This window comes from Typopeltis vanoorti, chromosome 1, assembly GCF_054136105.1.
Source record: "Typopeltis vanoorti isolate ZY-2024b chromosome 1, IOZ_Tvanoo_1.0, whole genome shotgun sequence".
Lineage (NCBI taxonomy): Eukaryota > Metazoa > Arthropoda > Arachnida > Uropygi > Thelyphonidae > Typopeltis > Typopeltis vanoorti.
The window spans coordinates 30,680,505-30,700,486 of NC_143549.1; the positions used below are offsets into that span (position 1 = coordinate 30,680,505).

General features: G+C 37.8%; 1 protein-coding gene across 3 annotated transcripts in view; it reads right to left on the minus strand.

Moving 5' to 3' along the window:
• Positions 1-19,982, minus strand: part of LOC150109861 (uncharacterized) — a 391,072-nt gene that overhangs the window by 355,795 nt on the left and 15,295 nt on the right. For all 3 annotated transcript variants that reach the window (XR_016550635.1, XM_090415398.1, XM_090415409.1), the window contains exon 3: positions 197-588. Coding sequence is in view for 2 of the 3 variants with exons in the window: in XM_090415398.1 (XP_090271524.1) it covers positions 197-588 (392 nt within the window). In the remaining variant the exon portion in view is untranslated. The remainder of the gene's footprint in view (positions 1-196; positions 589-19,982) is intronic.

Here is a 19,982-nt window from a genome sequence, read left to right on the forward strand (position 1 = left end):
TAAGTCAAAGACTGAATGTATTTGCTTAAGGTGAAGTACCACTAGAAAGGAAAAAATTTAAGACAATGGCATATGGATTACTTTATGCCAGGAAATATATGTAAAAACTGTAAATGTAACAATGTAATAAATATTAACACAGCTTTTACTATAAATCAGTATATAACTAATATTTCAAAAGAATCGATTTACTAACCTTTCTCTTCTTTTTGCTTTTTTTCCTTCCAGGATTTATACTTCTGTATAGAGAGTTCACGAGTCTGTTTATCACTCTCTTCCTTAACTTGCCTTTCAGCTTCTTTCTGATATTCTTCCAATTTCTTTTTTTCTTTAAATTCTCTATTTTTTTCTGCTATCCACATTTTGCATGCAGAAGATGACATTTGTTTGTGATATTCTTTTTTCTTCTGAATGTTTAACAGCTCTAGTTCTTTCTGTCTATTTAGTTTCATCTGTTCTACAAACAGCTTCCTCCTTTCTTTCTCTTTATGAAGAAGCCATCTCTCCCAAGGGGATAAAGTATATTCCTCAAGATGCAATATGTCCTCTACAGTTCTTTCATCTTCTTGAATAAAAGTGTGCGACTGGCTATAAGATTTAAATAGAATATAAAAAAAAATGTTCATGTGCATTATTAACTTATGCATATATTAAGTTCAGTAAAATCTGACAGCTGAGCTAAGTGAGGGATTGCAGACAGTTACTTTCCTCACTCAGAGACTGATTCTGCAGAAAGAAAGAAAGGAAGTATTAAGATCAAATGGAAGGTTGGCAAGGATGCCAGAAATAAGGGAGAAAGCTTGTGGTTCAATGAGTCAAGTTTATCCAAAAGATTATAAACATAAGTGAAACAAGGTTGATTGCATCACATACTGGAAAAATAAGAATGGATAAGTATAACATTTTCCAAGATAGTAAAGTCAAAAAGGGGGTGGGGGAGGAGTGTTTAATAAATTATAGGATAGGAATTACTTTTTCAAACTGATGGCACAAAAATTAATAATTGTAATGGTTTTGAGGCTGTCTGGTATGAGACTAAAATAAACAGGATGAACATTTAACAGGATCAACTTGTTATAGGCCTGGACAGGAAGAACAATAGAGAAATTGATACATGTGAAATGCTTAAATATAATTAGTTTGGCAAAAAATTGTCATCCTTATGGAAGATAATTATGAAAATATTAACTGGAAGCAAGAAAGAATATGAACACAAAGAAAATTAATTTCTGGACCTTAAACATACTGCACACGATGTAAACGAAAATAAATACTAAGGTGTAGCATGACATGCAAGTGCAAAATATAGTAACAATGAGATACTAATTTCTGACCTTAGTGGTCAGATCTTATTATTATCTTGTCAAGTTGCACAAGTATGATAAAATATTGAACCTAGTGGCTCACTCTTATTACCTGGAGCTGCAGTTTCACCTTTTGCCAGTTCTCCACATCAAGATAGTAGTTCCATGATGATGATATCTTGGGATACTTTCAATATTGATATTCAGGAGAAGAGTGAACATGACTCAAGTAACCAGGCCGTGTTACTTGCTGAGGTGCAATCAAAAAACACAGTACAGAATTGTTACTGTTAATTAAGAGGAAAAGAGGAAGACCTTGGAGTAGATATCTTTGTGGTTCTAATAGTAAAGGCATGAAGACCAATGTGTCATCAAAAATAAATGAATTAGACACACCAGAAAATACCAACAGGCCAATAAAGTCGTTCACAAGTGAAGGAAGGTCAGAACTGTCAGAAACTGATTATCCATTAAATGAGATTTGTATTTCTCATTCAAATATATATCCAATCTTGGTAAAAGGATCATAACAAAGTGAAGATGCAATAATAGAAATGGAGGAATCACAGGTAGTGACAACATCTTTTGACAGTCTCTGTTCCAAGATCCAATGTTAATCCTAGTAATGAATATGACACCTATTCTTAATACTGTTGAGTTATAATAGATTTAGTTTAATCCTTTATCCCAGTGAGAGCAAACAAAGTTTGCGCCTGAAAATATCTTCAGGACTAAATATAGTGTTGTACTATCTTATCCAGTAAGTAGTGCAACACCAAGGCAACTCGTGGCAAAGGTGGAGCAAGCTACCAGGCACTTCTAACCCAGTATCTCCCATAATGCAAAACACATTTCCTATGTGGATATGTATACTGTTATGCATTTAGTCCTGAAGATATTTTCAGGCGCAAACTTTGTTTGCTCTCACTGGGATAAAGGATTAAACTAAATCTATTATAGTCTAACCTAGTGATAAATAAATTTTCAACAACTGTTGAGTTAGTTGAAACTCACTCAAATAATATAGAATCAGGGCCAAGTGGAGATGGCCAGATATTAGTTCTTTGTTCTGTGTCACCTGCATTATCTACTTCTTGTCAAGTTGCACAAAGTATGATAAAAGATATCGAACCTGGTGTCTCACTCATTACCTGGAACTGCAGTTTCGCCTTTTGCCAGTTCTTCACATCAAGATAGTAGTTCCGTGATGATGTCTTGAGATACATCCAGGCCTACCGCTGTTACGCCAAACATTCATAAAACACATGATCAGCAGCTTCCACTACAAGATCAGAATATGACTCAAGAAAAGAAAAATGAGTCAATTATCCTTGGATATCCTTGTCAGAATATCAGTATGAGGTCTGCTGCAGAGGCTGCACAACCAAAAAATATCCAAAAGCATAATACGAAACTACATGAAAATGTGTTAGACATGAATATATATTGGATTCGTGCATGAAAACAGAGTTGATGATGATGAGGCAAGAGATGGAGTGTATGCGAAATGAAAAGAATTACAGACATACATGGAAGAGTGAAAAAGAGTAGAAGGAAAGATGGCCATGCAAAAGATGTAACGAACAATTTGAGAGTGGCTCTTTGTGGAGATTCCATTATTAGAGGTGTGGTGAATGAGAAGGTGCATAAGGTTTGTTTTCCTGGTGGTAGAATGGAGAGAGTGATCGAAGCATTGGACATAAGAGGAATAAGAGAGCACAAGAGTTGGTTGTAGTAGGGACAAATGATTTGGATGGCAACAAGGAAAATGCAAATTGGATATAAGGAGATCATTAAGGAGAGTAAAAGATAACAGTGTGGTAGAAAAGGTAGTCAGTGTGTTGCCAAGGCATGATAGTGATGAATTAAGGAGGCGAGAAAAGATTATGAATGATATGTTAGTGCGGTTATGTGAGGAGAATGGAGTGCATTTTGTGAATGTGTGGGAGGAATTTGAGGGAAGGATAGAATTGTATAAAGAAGATGGACTGCATTTAAATGGTTTTGGTGTGAGTTGGCTGGAGAGATTGCTACTGGCAGGAGAGGTTATGATGTAATGAATAGATCCGAGGTGGTGCAAGTTGATATGAAAGAGCAAAAAAGCAGGGAGAGAGAGAGGTATTTGCAAATGGAGAGGTGAATATCATGAAGTAAATGAGAGAGTGGAAGCACAATACAAAGAGGGAAATGGGGGGAGACAGACTGAGATGGCCTGGGAAAGTTTGGGTGTGAGGAAAGTTGTAGAATGTGTGGTAATATAGAGGAAGTGACTGGAGAAGGTATTGAAGAGTCACATCGGAGAAGTGACGTTCGTAGTACTTGTAGAAGCAATAATGATTTCTTATGTTTATTTACTAATGTTAGAAGTATTCGAAATAAGAGGAACGAAATTGTTGCTTTTCTTGAGCTTATTCACCCAGAAATTGTTGGTATATAGATGACAATGACATCCTGACAGGAATAGAGATGAACGGATATGATAATTTTCTTGAAGACAGACAGGGAAGAAAGGTAGGAGGAGTACTATTGATGGTAGCAGATGAGTTGTGCCCATCTAAGGTAGATTTGCAAGGTGCAAATAGTGGCCATGGTTTTGAGGCAGTATGGTGTGAGGTAGAAGTAAACAGGATGAAATATTTAGTTGGGTGTTGCTATAGACCTGGTAATATGGAGGATAAAGAGAAGGAAATGTATAAGAAAATTGACATAGCTAGCAAGAAAAGAGTGATCATTATGGGCGACTTTAATTATGGTAATACAGACTAGAATCAAGAGACTGCATCTGGGGATAAAGAAAATGAATTCTGAAAGATAATTACCTTAGGCAGTACATAACAGAGGGTACACGAGTATCAAGAGTATTGGATTTGATCATCTCATCAAATGATGTCATTATAAATGAGGTGTATATCTTCCACCAGTTGGCGGAAGATATGGTCGCTCGTGAGGTGATCCCTTGCAGGGTGACCAGTCATTCGAGGATGTCTGTTAGAAAGGGAAATATGTGGAATTATAAGACTGGTAATTATGTAAAGCTCAGGAACAGCTAGAGATAATAAATTGGAAAGGATATCAATGTTGCTTGGGCCCTACTGAAGAACTATTTGGTGGAGGCAATATCAGAATGTATTCCAAAGGTTAAGAGGGTAAATAGAGCAGGTGAAATGGATGAATCAAGAGATAAGGTATGTAATCTGGAAGAAGAAGGCATTATGGAAGAAACACAAGATGAGTAGTTATAACAACCAGTTGCATGAGAAGTACAAAGAGCCGGCGAGGAAGGTGACTCGCTTGATAAGGTAGCAAAAGTGCAGTATTAGCAGCAGTTAGCTAAAGCAGCCAAAAAAACCCTAAGGAGTTTTTTTTTGATATGTGGCCAGTAGAAGAAAGAATGATTATGATAGGATGGGATTGATTGGTGAAAACGGAGGAATGATAATTGCAGCAGAGGATATAGTTGAGATATTTAATGAGCAATTTTTATAAATTTAATAAAATTAAAAAAAGGTATTTTATTCTTATGAATGTGACATCATGCAGAACTTGAAAGCAGTGGGAAAGAAGAAGGAGGACGAGAAGGAGCTGTTAAAGTAAACAGGAGGAGGAATTGAATAGACTTGATGCTATTTCACAGATGTTTTGAGGGAGTATTCCAGAGAGTTAACAACAGCTTTTGCATATCTTTTCAACACGAGTCTCTCACTGGGTCAAGTTCCAAAAGAGCGGAAAAGAGGGTGAAATTGTTCCAATTCATAAGGGAGGTGATAAGGGTAGGACTTTGAATTATAGACCAGTCTGTGTGTCTAGAGTTGTTGTAAGGTATTAGAGAAGTTAGTTAGGACTAAGATTCAGAATTGGAATATAGATTTTGTAAAGGCATTTGATAAACTGCCACATGACAAGCTGGTAATTAAATTGGAACAAATGGGGATGAACAGTAGATTAGTTCGCTGGATTGGAGATTAGCTTTCTGATAGGTATCAGAGAGTTGTCTATGGAGGAGCAATATCCCAGAAGAGGAAAGTTACTAGTGGTGTACCCCAAGGGTCTATTTTAGGTCAACTGCCATTTAATGTGTATGTAAATGATATTTGGAGAGGTCTGAATATGCAGTTGTTTGCAGATGATGCAAAGTTGTGGAACTATCAGGAGTAGAATGGATGCTGTACCTTTGCAAGAGGACTTGAATACACTGGGTGAATGGATAAATGAGTGGGAAATGTCAATTTAATGTTTCAAAGTGTAAGGTTTTGAAATTTGGGAAACAGAGACAGGATGTAGAGTATTACCAGATTAATGTCGGGGAGGTTTTGCACAGAATGAGTGAAGATAGGAAGAGAACAAGAGGTCATTTCTGGAAACTGTATAAGGAGGGTGTGAGCAGGTTTTTTGCATGGAGAGTGGTGAGTGATTGGAATGCATGCATTGCTTGAGAGTGTGGTGAGTGCGCAGAGACAATAAATATATTTAAGGTGCGGTATGACAAACTGTGTGTATAACAGTGGACCTCCCACAATGAGTCTTTGACTCCATGGAGGTTTTTTATAATAATAATAATAATAAATACATACAGATCTTATTAAATAATTTATTTAACAAATGACATACATAAAGAAAGTGATAAAAGAATAAAAAATGAGCTACTAATCTGACATTAGTGGTATTTGCCGATAGCTCTTATTAATTTATATTTATTTATTTAACAAATGAAGTACTTAAAGAAAGTTAATAGTTAAAAGTGGAATTCTACATAAACCAAATAAACAAATCATTAAAAGTCAATTTATATTCCTAGATAAGAGAATATGGAACAGTTACTAATGATATATTTAATGGCCTAGCTAAATTTGTCACCACACGCATTATAATAAATCAGTTCATTTCCATTTATAAAGTATTTCTTTTCATCTTCCATGTCCTGTCGTGATCAAGTTAAGTGTAGATACTTTGGAAGATCAAATCCCTTTGGCCTGAAAGTTGGATAAAAATAGCATTAAGTCAGAGAGAGATGTTCCTGTCAATAAAATTACCAGGCCACTGTGATATCAAAGGAGCCTCCATAGCTCAGTCGATATAGAAGAAGTCCTTTGGTCAGAAAGACCTGAGTTCAATTCCCATCAGTGAAGTGAGGGACCGTTATCTGGTATCTTTCAATGAACGGTGAGTGAGCTGTCTCATAAGGAGGTAGGGGTTTTTTCACCCAGAATCATGGCAAATCAGCCAGTGAACACACACAGATTACAGATTACTCGTGAATACCACCTTAAGGGGATGCAGCAGAGAAGTGACCAACTGGCTGCATTAATTCATCGTAAGCCCTCATTGGGTGGGAGAGGGGGGCTCAACCTGTCCTAAGGGACAGATAGGATATGATGATATCAAAGGGCTTGTATGGCAGTTTTCCAAGCAGGTCATCAAGATTTAAGTTTATGAGTAGCTATGTAGAAGATGTCTTCATATGGAAAGATAATTATTCTCAGTAATTTTACATCACGTGTTGCATAAAGCCCTTTAATTTCATAATGGAAGAGGGACAATATTACTAAGATCTAGAAGTCAATAAGTTGATCTTATTACTCTAAAAATAGATCTCATGGCTTGTTTGAGATGAATATCGACCACTGAGGTGCGAGCACTATTAAGCCACACCAGGGTGCAGTGATGTGTTGTGGAACACACTATGCACAATAGCTTTGGTATTCATCTGAATTCTATGAAGAGCCTGCTGTCTGCAAGTTGTTATTGTGAGTATACCAGCAACTTTTGTCAAGTTTTCATTAAAAGTCAATGATCTGTCCAGAGTCACTCTTAGATAGCATGGGATTTTATTGTACAGTAGCAAACAAGTCAAACTTTTGTCAAGTTTATGGGTTTTGGTTTGGTTTTTGCTTCAGTTTACAATAACTTTGGTTTTGGTTTTAATTCACTATTTAGTTGTGTACTGAGTGTTTTAATTGTCTCGATGATATTTATTAATAGTGTTGTGCATTTTTAATAGTGTAAACAAGTTGATATTCATAGTGTTCTATTCATTTTGTATAAAATGGATACATCTACAAGAAAGTGTTCAAAAATATGTGTTCTTTCTCAGCACACATCCGACTCAAAAACAAGTTACCAATGAATGTGGTGTTGGTTTGGGTTCTTGTTAATGTGATTTTAAAGAGGTTTAGGGAGACAAGTACCTTTTTGCCTGACAGAAAAGGAAAATGTGAGCAAAAAAAAAAAAACTACACTCTCAAGATTGTTGTATACTAGCAAAAGCAAAATTAATCCAAGATTGTCTGCTGCTGACTTAAATAGAGACCTGACAGTTAGTGGAATTAATGTTTCTGACATGATAGTCCATCAAAGATTGCTGGGAGCAGAGAGGACTGCATAGACCAGAAAAGAAATAACTGTTAATGAAGGCTATGCAAAAAAAGAGGTTCCAGTGAGCAAAAGCATACAAAGATTGGACTGTTGAGAAATGGAAGGAAGTCATATTCTCAGATGAGAGCCATTTCTTTGCCCAAGGAGATTGAGTACCCTATGTTCACAAATCAGTGGCTGAGAAGACTTTTTCCACCTGAAACACCCAGCAAAAAAGATGTTCTGGAGTTGTTTTACACATGACGGTCCAGGATCACTTGTAGCTGTTGATGATATGATGAAAAGTAACCAATACACAAAAATATTGGAGAAAAGAGTGCTTCTACGGATCCAGAAAGACAAAGAACTCATCTTCCAACAGGATCTCACTCCAAACCACACTTCAAAAAAGTGCAAGTTCCTCAAAAATCACAATATCCAATTGTTTTCAGTGGCCAGGTAACTCTCCTGACATTAATGAAATAGAAAATTTGTAGACCACAGTGAAAAAGAGACTTAGAAAATTAATACAATCCCTTATAAAAGTATGGTTTCAAGAAGCAGAAATAAGAAAAATATGTTTCACATTGGTAGAATCCATGCCTAAGCGAATCAATGAACTCATTCAGAGAGGAGCACATATAAATTATTAGGTAAAGTTGAAAAAAATAAATCAGATAGACTCATCTGGATTACGTGACAGAAGCATCATTAATTAACTGGACTGCCCTCTCCTCTTCTGGATAGAATTGAGCAATCTTAGAGAGAATTTTAGTGCATCATCCCAAATATGGGAGAAATATTCCATGGTTTGGCAGATTTTGGATTTCTAGAGAGTTAGTAACTATAAAGGTGAAGTACTGTCTTGTGGGAAAAAATAATAAATTTATTTAATCCTTTATCCAAGTGAAAGCAAACAAAGTTTGCACCTTTAGTATCTTCAGGACTGGGTAAAGGTGGACCAAGCTATCATCACTCCTTGTCTTAGTATCTCCCACAATGCAAAGCACATCTCCTTGAGGACATGTATAATGCTATGCATTAAGGGAAGGGCCACTACCCAGACCGGTTTCGATCTTTATTGAATGTTCAAGTACAGGTCAAATTCCAAAAACTCAGCATTGTTCCCCTCAGTAACAGGCTTACCCTGCTACTGAGAAGAACTCTCAGAATCAGTTGGCTCTACACCATGGCAAACTCACCCCACCACCGAGCAGAGCCGCTCATAATGATCTCAGGGATAACAGCAACAGCCATGCCTCAGTTAACTTCATGGACTACAGCATTGCTATTCATTATCCCCCACACACACACCCAGGACCTGGGTGACAGCAACAGCCGAGTCTCAGTTAAAACTTCACAGGCTACAGCACTGCCATTCATCACCCAAGTTTCCAACCGATTTCGACTTTTTTGAGGTCTCATCAGTGAGAGCCAGAAAGAAGTGGTGATACTAAGGTAGAAGCAATGGAGAAGTCATATTTACCTATACACGTTGCCAAAAGGTGTACCACCTTATTATTAAATTACTCTGGACTTAGAGAAAGATGTTGGAAGTTTTTTCCACTTGGTTAGACTATAATAAATTTAGTTTAATCCTTTATCCAAGTGTAACAAACAAAGTTTGTGCCTGAAGTATCTTCAGGACTGAGGCAACTTGTGGTAAAGGTGGACCGAGCTCTCATCACTCCTTGTCTTAGTATCTTCCATAATGCAAAGCACATCTCCTTGCAGACATGTATAATGCTGCAAGGAGATGTGCTTTGCTTTGAGGTCTCGTCAATGGGAGCCAGACCCAGAGTAGTCCTGAAGATACTTCAGGCACAAACTTTGTTTGCTTACACTTGGATAAAGGATTAAACTAAATTTATTATAGTCTAACCAAGTGGGAAAAAAACATCTTTCTCTAAATCCAGAGTAATTTAATAATAAAGTGGTACACCTTTTGGCAACTCGTATAGGTAAATATGACTTCTCCGTTGCTTCTGCCTTAGTATCACCACTTCTGGGTCTGGCTCCCACTGATTAGCCCTCAACAAAGGTCGAAACCAGTTGGAAGCTTGGGTGATGAATGGCAATGCTGTAGTCTATGACGTTTTAAATGAGGCTTGGCTGTTGCTGTCACCAGGTGTGTCAGGGGAGGGTAATGAATGGCAATGCTGTAGGCCATGAAGTTAACTGAGGCATGGCTGTTGCTGTTACCCCTCAGATGAGCAACTGAGTGGCTCTGCTTGGTGGTGGGTGAGCCTGCCATGGTGTAGAGCCAACCGGTTCTGAGTTCTTCTCAGTGGCAGGGTGAGCCTGTTACTGAGAAGAACAATGCTGAGTTTTTGGAGTTTGATCTGGCCCTTCCCTTAATGCATAGCATTATACATGTCTGCAAGGAGATGTGCTTTGCATTATGGGAGATACTAAGACAAGGAGTGATGAGAGATTGGTCCACCTTTAGCATGAGTTGCCTTAGTCCTGAAGATACTTCAGGCAGAAACTTTGTTTGTTACACTTGGATAAAGGATTAAACTAAATTTATTATAGTCTAACCTTGTGGGAAAAAAGTATACTAAGTTTTTGACAGCTGCAGAAGCTATAGTTGAAATGTGTTTATGTCAGGAAAGGTTGGTGGTCTAGGTCAGTCTAAGGGAAATATGATTGTATTTGGATATTGGGATATTAATGAAAGTAAGAGATGCATGCTCTTTCTTATGAGAGATCAGACAGGACTGAGTTTTGGTGGCATTGTATTCTACAAGGTTGTCCTTGGACCACTGGAATATAGCTAGAATCAAAGTTCAGGCTAATGGTAATGGTAGATCATGAGGATTCTAATATTCAAGGAAGGTTTGTCAAAAAAAAAAAAAAAAGGAGAAATAGGGTATGTACTGTCATTGAAAAAGCTATGGATAGGATTAGAAATCCATGAGAGGTCATTTATATACAAGAGGAAGACAGTGGGTGAAAGAAAGGATTGGTTGGTTGGTTGGTTTATAGTTTATTTGGCACAAAAACTACAAAAGTCATAGTGTGCCATACTAAAAGTTACAACTTTAGCATTTACAGAAAATTGTAAACAATATGTCTATAAAAGAATCTAGTTTCACAAAGCAGCATCTATAGATAAACAGAACTGCTGCAGAGGGCTCAGCAACACATGAAGTCACAGGTTATTATAGTAGTGCAAAAATAGTTAACAATATAAGTTAATACACAAAATACGAAACACTAAGCCAAGGAATGCAGTATCTACATATATGTAAAATTATAATAGATGCTTTTATATCAGTACAAAAATAGGCAAAAAAAAAGGATTATTATATAATATGCATGGATGAAAATTAAGTTTAGCAACGTAATATAAACGGACAGTCTTAATTACTACTTAGCCAAAAAATTAGTGGCCACACTCAAGGAATTGGTTGGTCTTTCCCCTTCATACATAAAAAATACACAACAATTCATAAACAAAATTAAAAACATTACACTCAACGACCAAGATCTATTAGTCAGCTTTGACATAACTTCCCTTTTCACCAATGTCCCAATCAATGATATTATCTTACTCTTACAGAACATATTTCCACACGACATCACGGCCCTCTTTGCCCATGTACTCCGCTCCGGATATTTCATGTGGCAAAATAATTTTTACCTTCAGAAAGAGGGTACAGCCATGGGCTCACCACTTTCCCCCCCAATAGCGAACTTTTATATGGAAGACTTTGAGAAACAAGCTCTAGAATCGGCGTGCCTAAAGCCCAAAATTTGGCTCAGATACGTCGACGATATTTTCGCCATTTGGCCCCATGGTCGCAAAGCACTAGATACATTCCTTAGCCACCTGAACAAACAACATAAATGCATCCAATTCACCATTGAAATAGAAAAAAACAACTCTCTTCCGTTCCTAGACACACTTGTCACACATCTTCCTTCAGGCTGTCTCTCCTCAGTTTACCGCAAACGTACACACACAGGCCAGTACATACACAAAACTTCTTATCACCACCCAACACAAAAACTAGGGATCATAAGCACCCTTAAACACAGAGCTCAAACCATTTGTTTAAATGAACAAGCTCTTAACCATGAATATGAGATCATCAAACATACCTTTATAAAAAATGGATACAGTATAAAAACCATTCACAAGATCCTCCACAAAGATACCACTAATAACAAAATAAGATTTCAAGAATGCTATTGCTATACCATATGTTAGAGGCATTTCTGAAAAAATAGACAGAACACTACACAAATAAAACAACATCAAAACCACCTTTAAACCCCTGACAAAATTAAGACACCTACTTAGTTCTTCCATGGATCTCCTGCCACAGCTAACCCACCCAGGGGTTTACAAAATAGATTGCACATGTAACATACCATACATACGGGAAACAGGGTGAACCATCCCAATCAGAAAGGATGAACACAAACGACATATAAAATACCTCCATTTTGGAAAAACCAGCCTTTCTGACCACGCACTCCAAACATACCACAGAATTGATTGGAAAGGTACCAAGTCACTACACTGCACCAAAACCTGGTTCGAGCAGAAATTCAAGGAAGCATGTGAAATGCTCAAACATGATCCAAATCTGAATAAAAATGATAGTCTAACCATTCCAAGAATGTGGAGGACCCATCTGCAACCTTCATAGTAACCACAAAGAAAAATTTCAATACAAGAAGACTTGGTGAAGTGTTTTTTTTTTTTTCCTGAACATTCAATAGCAACATGTACTGTACAAAGCCAGAAGATAATCATAGTATAACAATATAAACTGTATAATTCCAGAAGAATCCTAGTATGTGAGGACATTAGCAGAGTTTATTGTAGTTTTTTTTTTTAAATCACTAGAGGGCAGGCTAAGAAAAAAGATTAGTTAACAACGTAGATGTAATTTATCTGTGTAGAATGCAACAGCATGTAGATTGGTTCTTATACACATGTATCCTTCTGATGATGACCTCAATACAGGGATCAAAACGTCAAGTTATTATTAATCAGTAAAATAATCCTTTCAACACGTGTGTTTTGTGTCCCTAAATTGATAAATATGAATGCTGATCACCGTGTAACCTTAAAAGAAAGAGTAGTATAAACCAAATTTAGCAATACATATAAACAGAATTACTAGAAGGCACACAAACAGACAAGGTGTCCTACAGCACTACAAGATTATTCAAAAAATAAAGTAGTAAATAAGATGCATACACAAAATTTATGTTAAGCAATGCAGTATCTACATATAAACAAAATTATTGCAGAGGTTTTGGCAGTACATAAATAGATAACAGTACAGGTTAACATATATATATATACAAAACATGTCAAGGAAAGCAGTATCTATATATAGTAAGTAAGATTACAACAAACATTATTATGCTAATACTTAAAGAGTCAGAAAGGAATTATTATACAGCATATATGCATAAACTTTAAGTTTAGCATTATAATATTTACTTATTAACAAAATTACAGCAAGGTGATACAAATATAAAAGATCAAGGCCTACGGTAATACATAATTGGTCAGATTTAGCCTAATGAATAATATGTATGTATGAAAGTTAAGTTAAGCAAAACAGTATTTACATATAAACAAATTTATAGTCAAATGTGTTTGTACAAATTAATTCTTTCTAAAAAATTAAAAACATCATGCAATTTGCCTGAGTCTGCTAGCATTTCCCTGAGTGTATATGGCTTGGTTAGATAGGTGAAAATTTCATTCCTCTCTCGCGTAAATTTTTGACACCTCTACCAGAATGTGATGAATGGTGAGATGTGTGTTGCACTTTTCACATATGGGAGGGTCATCAGCTCTCAGTAAATGAGAATATGTCAGGTGATTGTGACTTATGCAGAGCCTAGCAAGAACAACCTCCTCCCTTCTCTTTCTACGTTGACCAGAATGCCAGTGTTTAATTTCAGGTTTAATGTTATATAGTTTGTTTGTTAATGCTTCTTGCCATGTTGATTCCCACTGAGCAATTAGCTTTGATCTTATTAGCTGTCTGTAGTCTGTATATGGAACTGTCAAACAGTATGCGGAGAAGGTATGAGCTGATTTAGCAGTTGCATCTACAGTCTCATTTCCTTTAATTACGATGTGGCTAGGAATCCAGCAGAACTGAACATGAAAATGAAGGATTTTCATTTTGTGAAACAGGTGTTGCACCTCATAAAGTACTGGATGTGGATTATATATAGGAGAAGAGATAGCATGTAAAGAGCTCAATGAGTCTGTATAAATTATACACTTTTTGGTAGCAGTTTTCTTTTATATGCACAAGTGCAAGCTGAATGGCATGTAACTCTACTGTATAATTACTGCAGTCTGGTGGGATCTGATTTGAGATAATAATGTCAGGAAACACAGCAGCATAGCCAACAGAGGTATTAATTCTTGAACCATCAGTACAGATAGCTGTGTGTATTAAACAATTGCAGGTAAATGGATGATGGGGTATAAGATTTCTGTAGCTGACAAAGTGAGAGGTTACAGGATGGTGTGCAAACCTGACATCGAGGAATGCTGTTATGTTTAGTGTAGCTAATGTTGTCAACATTTATACTAACAGCTTGCACAGTTTCTTTAACACGCATACCAAAAGGATATATTAGCAGTTTGATGTGCATGATATTGAGCTTCCCAATGCAGAGAGAAGATACTATTCCATGTAAGGTGATCTGGGAGATATTTCATTTTTAGAGCATAATTAGGAGAAAACTGTTTCTGTCGAAGTGATAGAGCCAGTTCATTTGCTTCACAATAGAGACTTTGAGTGGGTGATGCGCGAAAGGCACCAGTAGCTATCCGTATACCCTGATGAGGGATTTAATTCAACCATCGTAGGTTACTCTGTCTTGCAGAACAATAGACTTGGGACCCATAATCCAGCTTTGAACATATAAGTGCACGATAAAGATGGAGCAATGAAGCTCGATCAGCACCCCACTCAGTACAGGATAGAGTGAGAAGAGTAAGAAGGAGGTTCAAAGTTCTTTTGCACTTTTCTCTTAGTTGACGAATATGTACTAGAAATGTAAGTTTTCTGTTGTCCCAAGAACTTGGTTTCTGTAGCTACTGGAATAACAGTATGTTCCATTCTTAGTTCAGAATCTGGGTGATGAGTGCATTTTCAACAGAAGTGTACACAGACACTTTTTTCTGTTGAAAACCTAAATCCATTATTAAGAGCCCACAGAGAGACATGATCAATTGCTTGCTAGAGTTGTCTTTCAATTACCCTCATGTTACGTGAGTGCCAGTAAATTGTGAAGTCATCAACATATAGAGCATTGTTTACAGTGGGAGGAAGCTGTTCAATGATTGAGTTAATTTTAATAGTGAAAAGGGTCACATTTAAGACAGAGCCTTGGGGGAACACCCTGTTCTTGTCGAGATAGCATATTTCCTATTCTGACTTGGAAAGTTCACCTGGACAGAAAGTTTTTAATAAATATAGGGAGATGTCCTTTGAGATCTAGGTTATAGAGGTCTTTTAATATGCCATATCTCCAGGCTGTGTCATAAGATTTTTCCATGTCAAAAAAAAAAAACTGATACAAGATGTTCTTGCTTCAGAAAGGCATCTCTTATACAAGTTTCTAAACGAACCAAATGGTCTAAAGTTGATCGATGTCTATGGAAACCACATTGTGTACTGGAGAGAAGATTGTTGCTTTCTATGTACCAGAGAAGTCTGGCATTAACCTCTCTAGTATCTTACAAAGACAGCTGGTCAGAGCAATGGGTCGGTAATTATTTACTTGTGTTGGATCTTTTCCTGGTTTTGGGATGGCAATGACAATTGCCTTATGCCAAGAATTTGGAAACTCTTCCTCTGCAAGTATTGTATTGTGTAATAAGAGAAGAAGATCCATAGAGGATGATGGTAGATGTTTTATCATTTCATAATGGATGTCATCAGGCTCTACTGCACTAGGGTGAGATTGTAGGAGAGCTCTTTTTAGTTCTTCCTTAACAAATAGCTGATTATATGGCTGAAGAATGTTGGTAGAAAAATTAAGCATTTGTTTCTCTTGCTTCTCTTTCAGTATTAAAAATTCAGGAGAGTATGAAGCTGTTGCTGAGATTCTAGCAAAAGTTTCTCCCAAAGTAACTGCAATAGCTTTGGGATCAGCAATAACACTTCCATTATGGTCTAAGGTAGACAAACAATGTGTTCTATATCTGCGTTTCATTTTCCGGATTTTATCCCATACAATTTTTGGACTGGTCATTTGATTAATTGACGTAGTAAATTGGATCCAGGGTTGTTTTTGACTCTGATGTCTAGCATAACGTGCTTTGGCTCGAGCACGCTTGAAAGCTATTAAGTTTGATGTGGTGGGATATCTAGAAATATGCCCCAAGCTCTGTATTGATCTTTTTTGGCTGTCTGACATTCTGGGTTCCACCAAGGCTTTGGATAGATTGGAAACCGAGATGATGTTTTGCGGGATGGAGGCTGTTGCTGCCTGGACAATGCATCCTGTTATATATTCTACAACTTCATTGATAGGTGATTGACTGATGGCATCAGCATTAAATTTTGCAAGATGAGAGAAAATGTTCCAGTCAGACTGGTCAATTTTCCATATAGGTATCCGTGTGGGTGAACATGGTTCCTGTGAAGAGACATTGTGCAGAGAACAGGAAAGTGATCACTTCCATATATGTTCTCTTCAACGTCCCACGCGAGTAGTGGAAGAATGTAAGGGGAGCAGATTGCAAGATCAATTGGAGAATATGAATGGGTAAGCATATGGAAGAAAGTATTGAGTTTATTATATAAAAAGGGAGAGGTTATTATTATCAAGAATTCTTTCAATGATTCGATCTCATCTATTAGTGTTGGCACTACCCCATAGAGTATTGTGACCATTAAAGTCACCCATCAAAAGTATGGGTTCAGGCAATTGCGAGATAAGGTTATCAAGATCAATTTCATTTAACTCAGCATTTGGTGGTAAATAAATCTAACATATTGTAATAAGAAATCTCACAGAGAAGCAAATCGCTACTGCTTCCAGAGAAGTATTAAGTTGGACCTGATGGAAAGGAATATAACTGCCCACTAGGATAGCTAGTGGGTCCTCCATGAGGACCACCTCCAGTTCTGTTCTTACATACAACAGTGAAATTCCTAAAGATACGGTCCTCATTGGGTCTTAAATACGTTTCCTGTAGACAGAAACAGAAAGGTTTGTGTTTCTGCAACAACATCTTGATATCGTCAATATTCTGGTGAATCCCATGACAGTTCCATTGTAAAAATTTTCCTATTGTCTTGATTTTATTGACTTGTCTGGTTTTCGGGAGGTTAAGGGCTTACCTTTGTCAGATTTATATTTATCCACTGTTTTAGGGAAGTATGGATAGCCAGTGTCCATCTCTTCCTCTGGTGGAGTGTTCAAAACATCAAATGCATTAGGGTCAGTTGGTATGTTTAGTTTGCTTTCAGTGGGTACTGAAAAAAGTAAAGGTAAAGGTACCCATTTTTTCGCACAGAAAAATGGGTAGTACCTTTACCGAGGTACCCATTTTTTCTGTGCAAGTGTCGGGTGGTTTATTTTTGAGTGATGTCTCCACCATAATTTTTTTGACAGGTGAGTTTTCATTGAATGGGACCATTTTTGAAGTTATCTCTGGAGTAAGGCCATAGGTCTTGTGATTAATGCGCTCAACAGAGAAGCACTTGCGATCGTAAAGTTCAGGTATGGTGAAATTATCAGATGGTGGAATAGACATACATGTTTGAGTTGCTGTTAGCACTTTTTTTAATTGTTACTTTTTCAGCATAAGAGGATAAGTTAGATAGGGCTAAAAACGGCCTCGCATACTCCCTGTATATACAGGAATAAAGAGGCATTAGCTGATTTTTTTTTTAGAGGATTGTAGAACAGGTGTAATGGTGGCCAGCTTTCTTTTTGCATCCTGATATGTTATGTTTTGTTCTGTTTTAAATTTTTGTATCTCTTTTTCATCTTTCCATTTCTGACATGCACGGGAGTAAGCTGGATGATCTCCCTGACAGTTGAAACATTTAGATTTTTTTTTCACAGCAAGATTTATTATCATATTCTTTACTACCACATCAGGCACAGGTAGTAGAACCAGGACAGGCAGTTTGGGCATGTCCATATCTTTGACATTTAAAGCATCTCGTTAGGCTAGGGATGTACATTCTAACAGGACAGCTGAGATACCCTGCTTTTACAGATGTTGGAGGCCTAGGTGTATAGTAAGGATGATGTTCTTGGTTGAGACCAGGTGACCATCCCTATGTATCAAGATGCACCTCACACTCTTCACTGCTTGATCTTTAAGCTCTGAACACATCTCCTCATCAGGAACATCAAGGAGATCCCATTCTGATATCACTCCTCTACTGGAATTGAGTGTTCTCTGAGGTGTTACTGCAATTTGTATTCCACCCATTGTTGTTGCTCTCAATAGTTTCTCGGAATGTTGTTTACACATTGTTTCCACAAGGATATCACCAGGACACAATTTCTTGACAGTTTTGGGAGGTCCTGCCAGTCCTAAATCTTTTTGGATAAAGAAGGGTGACATTTTCCCAATTGGTTTTTCACCTGTTGCATGAACGATTAAAAAGGTTGGTACATTTATGTTAGTATCTGATGTCTTTTGTTTCTTGCTTCTGTTTTCATATGCTGTATATATAGTATCAGTACTTGGATGGGACTTTGTTAGGTCTCTGAAACATTTGAGGATGAAGGATTCATATTCAAGAATTTTTTGGTTTGGCGCCAGAGTTCCCCACCCACCATGGACACCCACTACCCGGCAAGCAAGCAAAGACTGCGCTCAGGAGTGGAACGCCAGGGCTACCCTGGACGCTATACTGGCACTGCAGCAGATCTAGGATCCCGACCCCAGACCATGGGGTGAGAGACTTACTGCAACACCGTTGACCCTTGCAGGCAAGACCACTAGCCGAATGATCCTGGCTGAGCCATTCAGGACCGCCCGTCTTGCCAAGCAGGAGCCAAAGTAGTGCAAGACTACCATGATCCCCCTTTCCAGATGTCCACGGGTCGCACTGCACACACGACGGCAGGGAATTGAATCCCAGTGATGCGGGCTGGAAAAAGGATAGTGAAAAAGACCCAGGAGAAGTAGAGCAAAGAAAAAGAGGAAAAATGAAAAGGGCCAGTACCATCACTGGGAGGTCCCCTCCACCTCGCAAAACTTTCCCCTCCCCTCCACGGGGGGGAAGATTCCTTTCTTTCCCCCACATGAAAGGGGAAAGAAGGGAACCTGGGCACTTCTGCATTGTATGGAAATATGAGGAGAGGAAACTATTCACTAAACACGTAATGAGTTACTAGCAAGAAAGTTGACAATCTAGTTGCAGATTGTGGAAGAGCAGACCATAGAATGGCTGTTTGCTAAGTAGGCCTGCTAAATCCAATTGAATGACTTTGAAATGTTGAAGGCAACCATGTGAGTTTCTCTGAATTTTTCTATGGCTTGAGTCCAGAGGTGGGTGGTGAGAACGAAATAAGCTGAAGATCATGAGTGACAAAATCCATACTGCTAGTCACTGATTAGTAAGTGGGTCTCCAGGGTAATACAAGAGTTAGTTGTTGATGACCTTTTCCATAAGGTCAACAACAAAATTTTAGATAGAACAGAAGTGAGAGCATGGCAGTTCATTGGTTGGCTTTTGTCACCTTTCTTTCGGGCAGGCTGGATGTGGGTCTGCTTCCATGCTGTAGGGTAGATGCCTTGAATAGGATAGATTAAAGAGGCAATACAGGATATGTGTTAATTCTAGGGAATGTTTTTAACACAACCAGTGGGATACCATAAGGACCAGATGCCTCATTTGTATTTAGGTTGAGGATTTTTGAATTTATGGAAGAAGACTATGGATGACATGGTGAGAGCAGTTCTTGGTGGAGTGGAGAGAACGCCAGGTCATTAATGCAGGAATTGGAAGAGAAGAGTGATGCGAATAAGTTGGCTTTGTCTTTAGGTGAGGTGACTACAGTATTATTCCGATGTGAGAGTGGCAGAAACCTGGTGGAAGTTGAGCCAAATAGCCTTGAAACCAAAATCAGTGACTGCCATTAGGGAAGGAGGTGAATTTGCAGCATTTTGGCCCTTGCAAAGTCTGATGTGGATTTGAATTTTACAGCTGTTGGGAGCTGCAGTATAGCAAAGTGAACAGCTGGAGTTTTAGTTTTGTGCCTTCTTGGTATGCAGAGGTTTTTTGTTTTACTTCACTGGCACACTTTTTTAAGAACCAAGTACTTGGGTGGTGTGGTGGCTGTGAATTTAAAGTG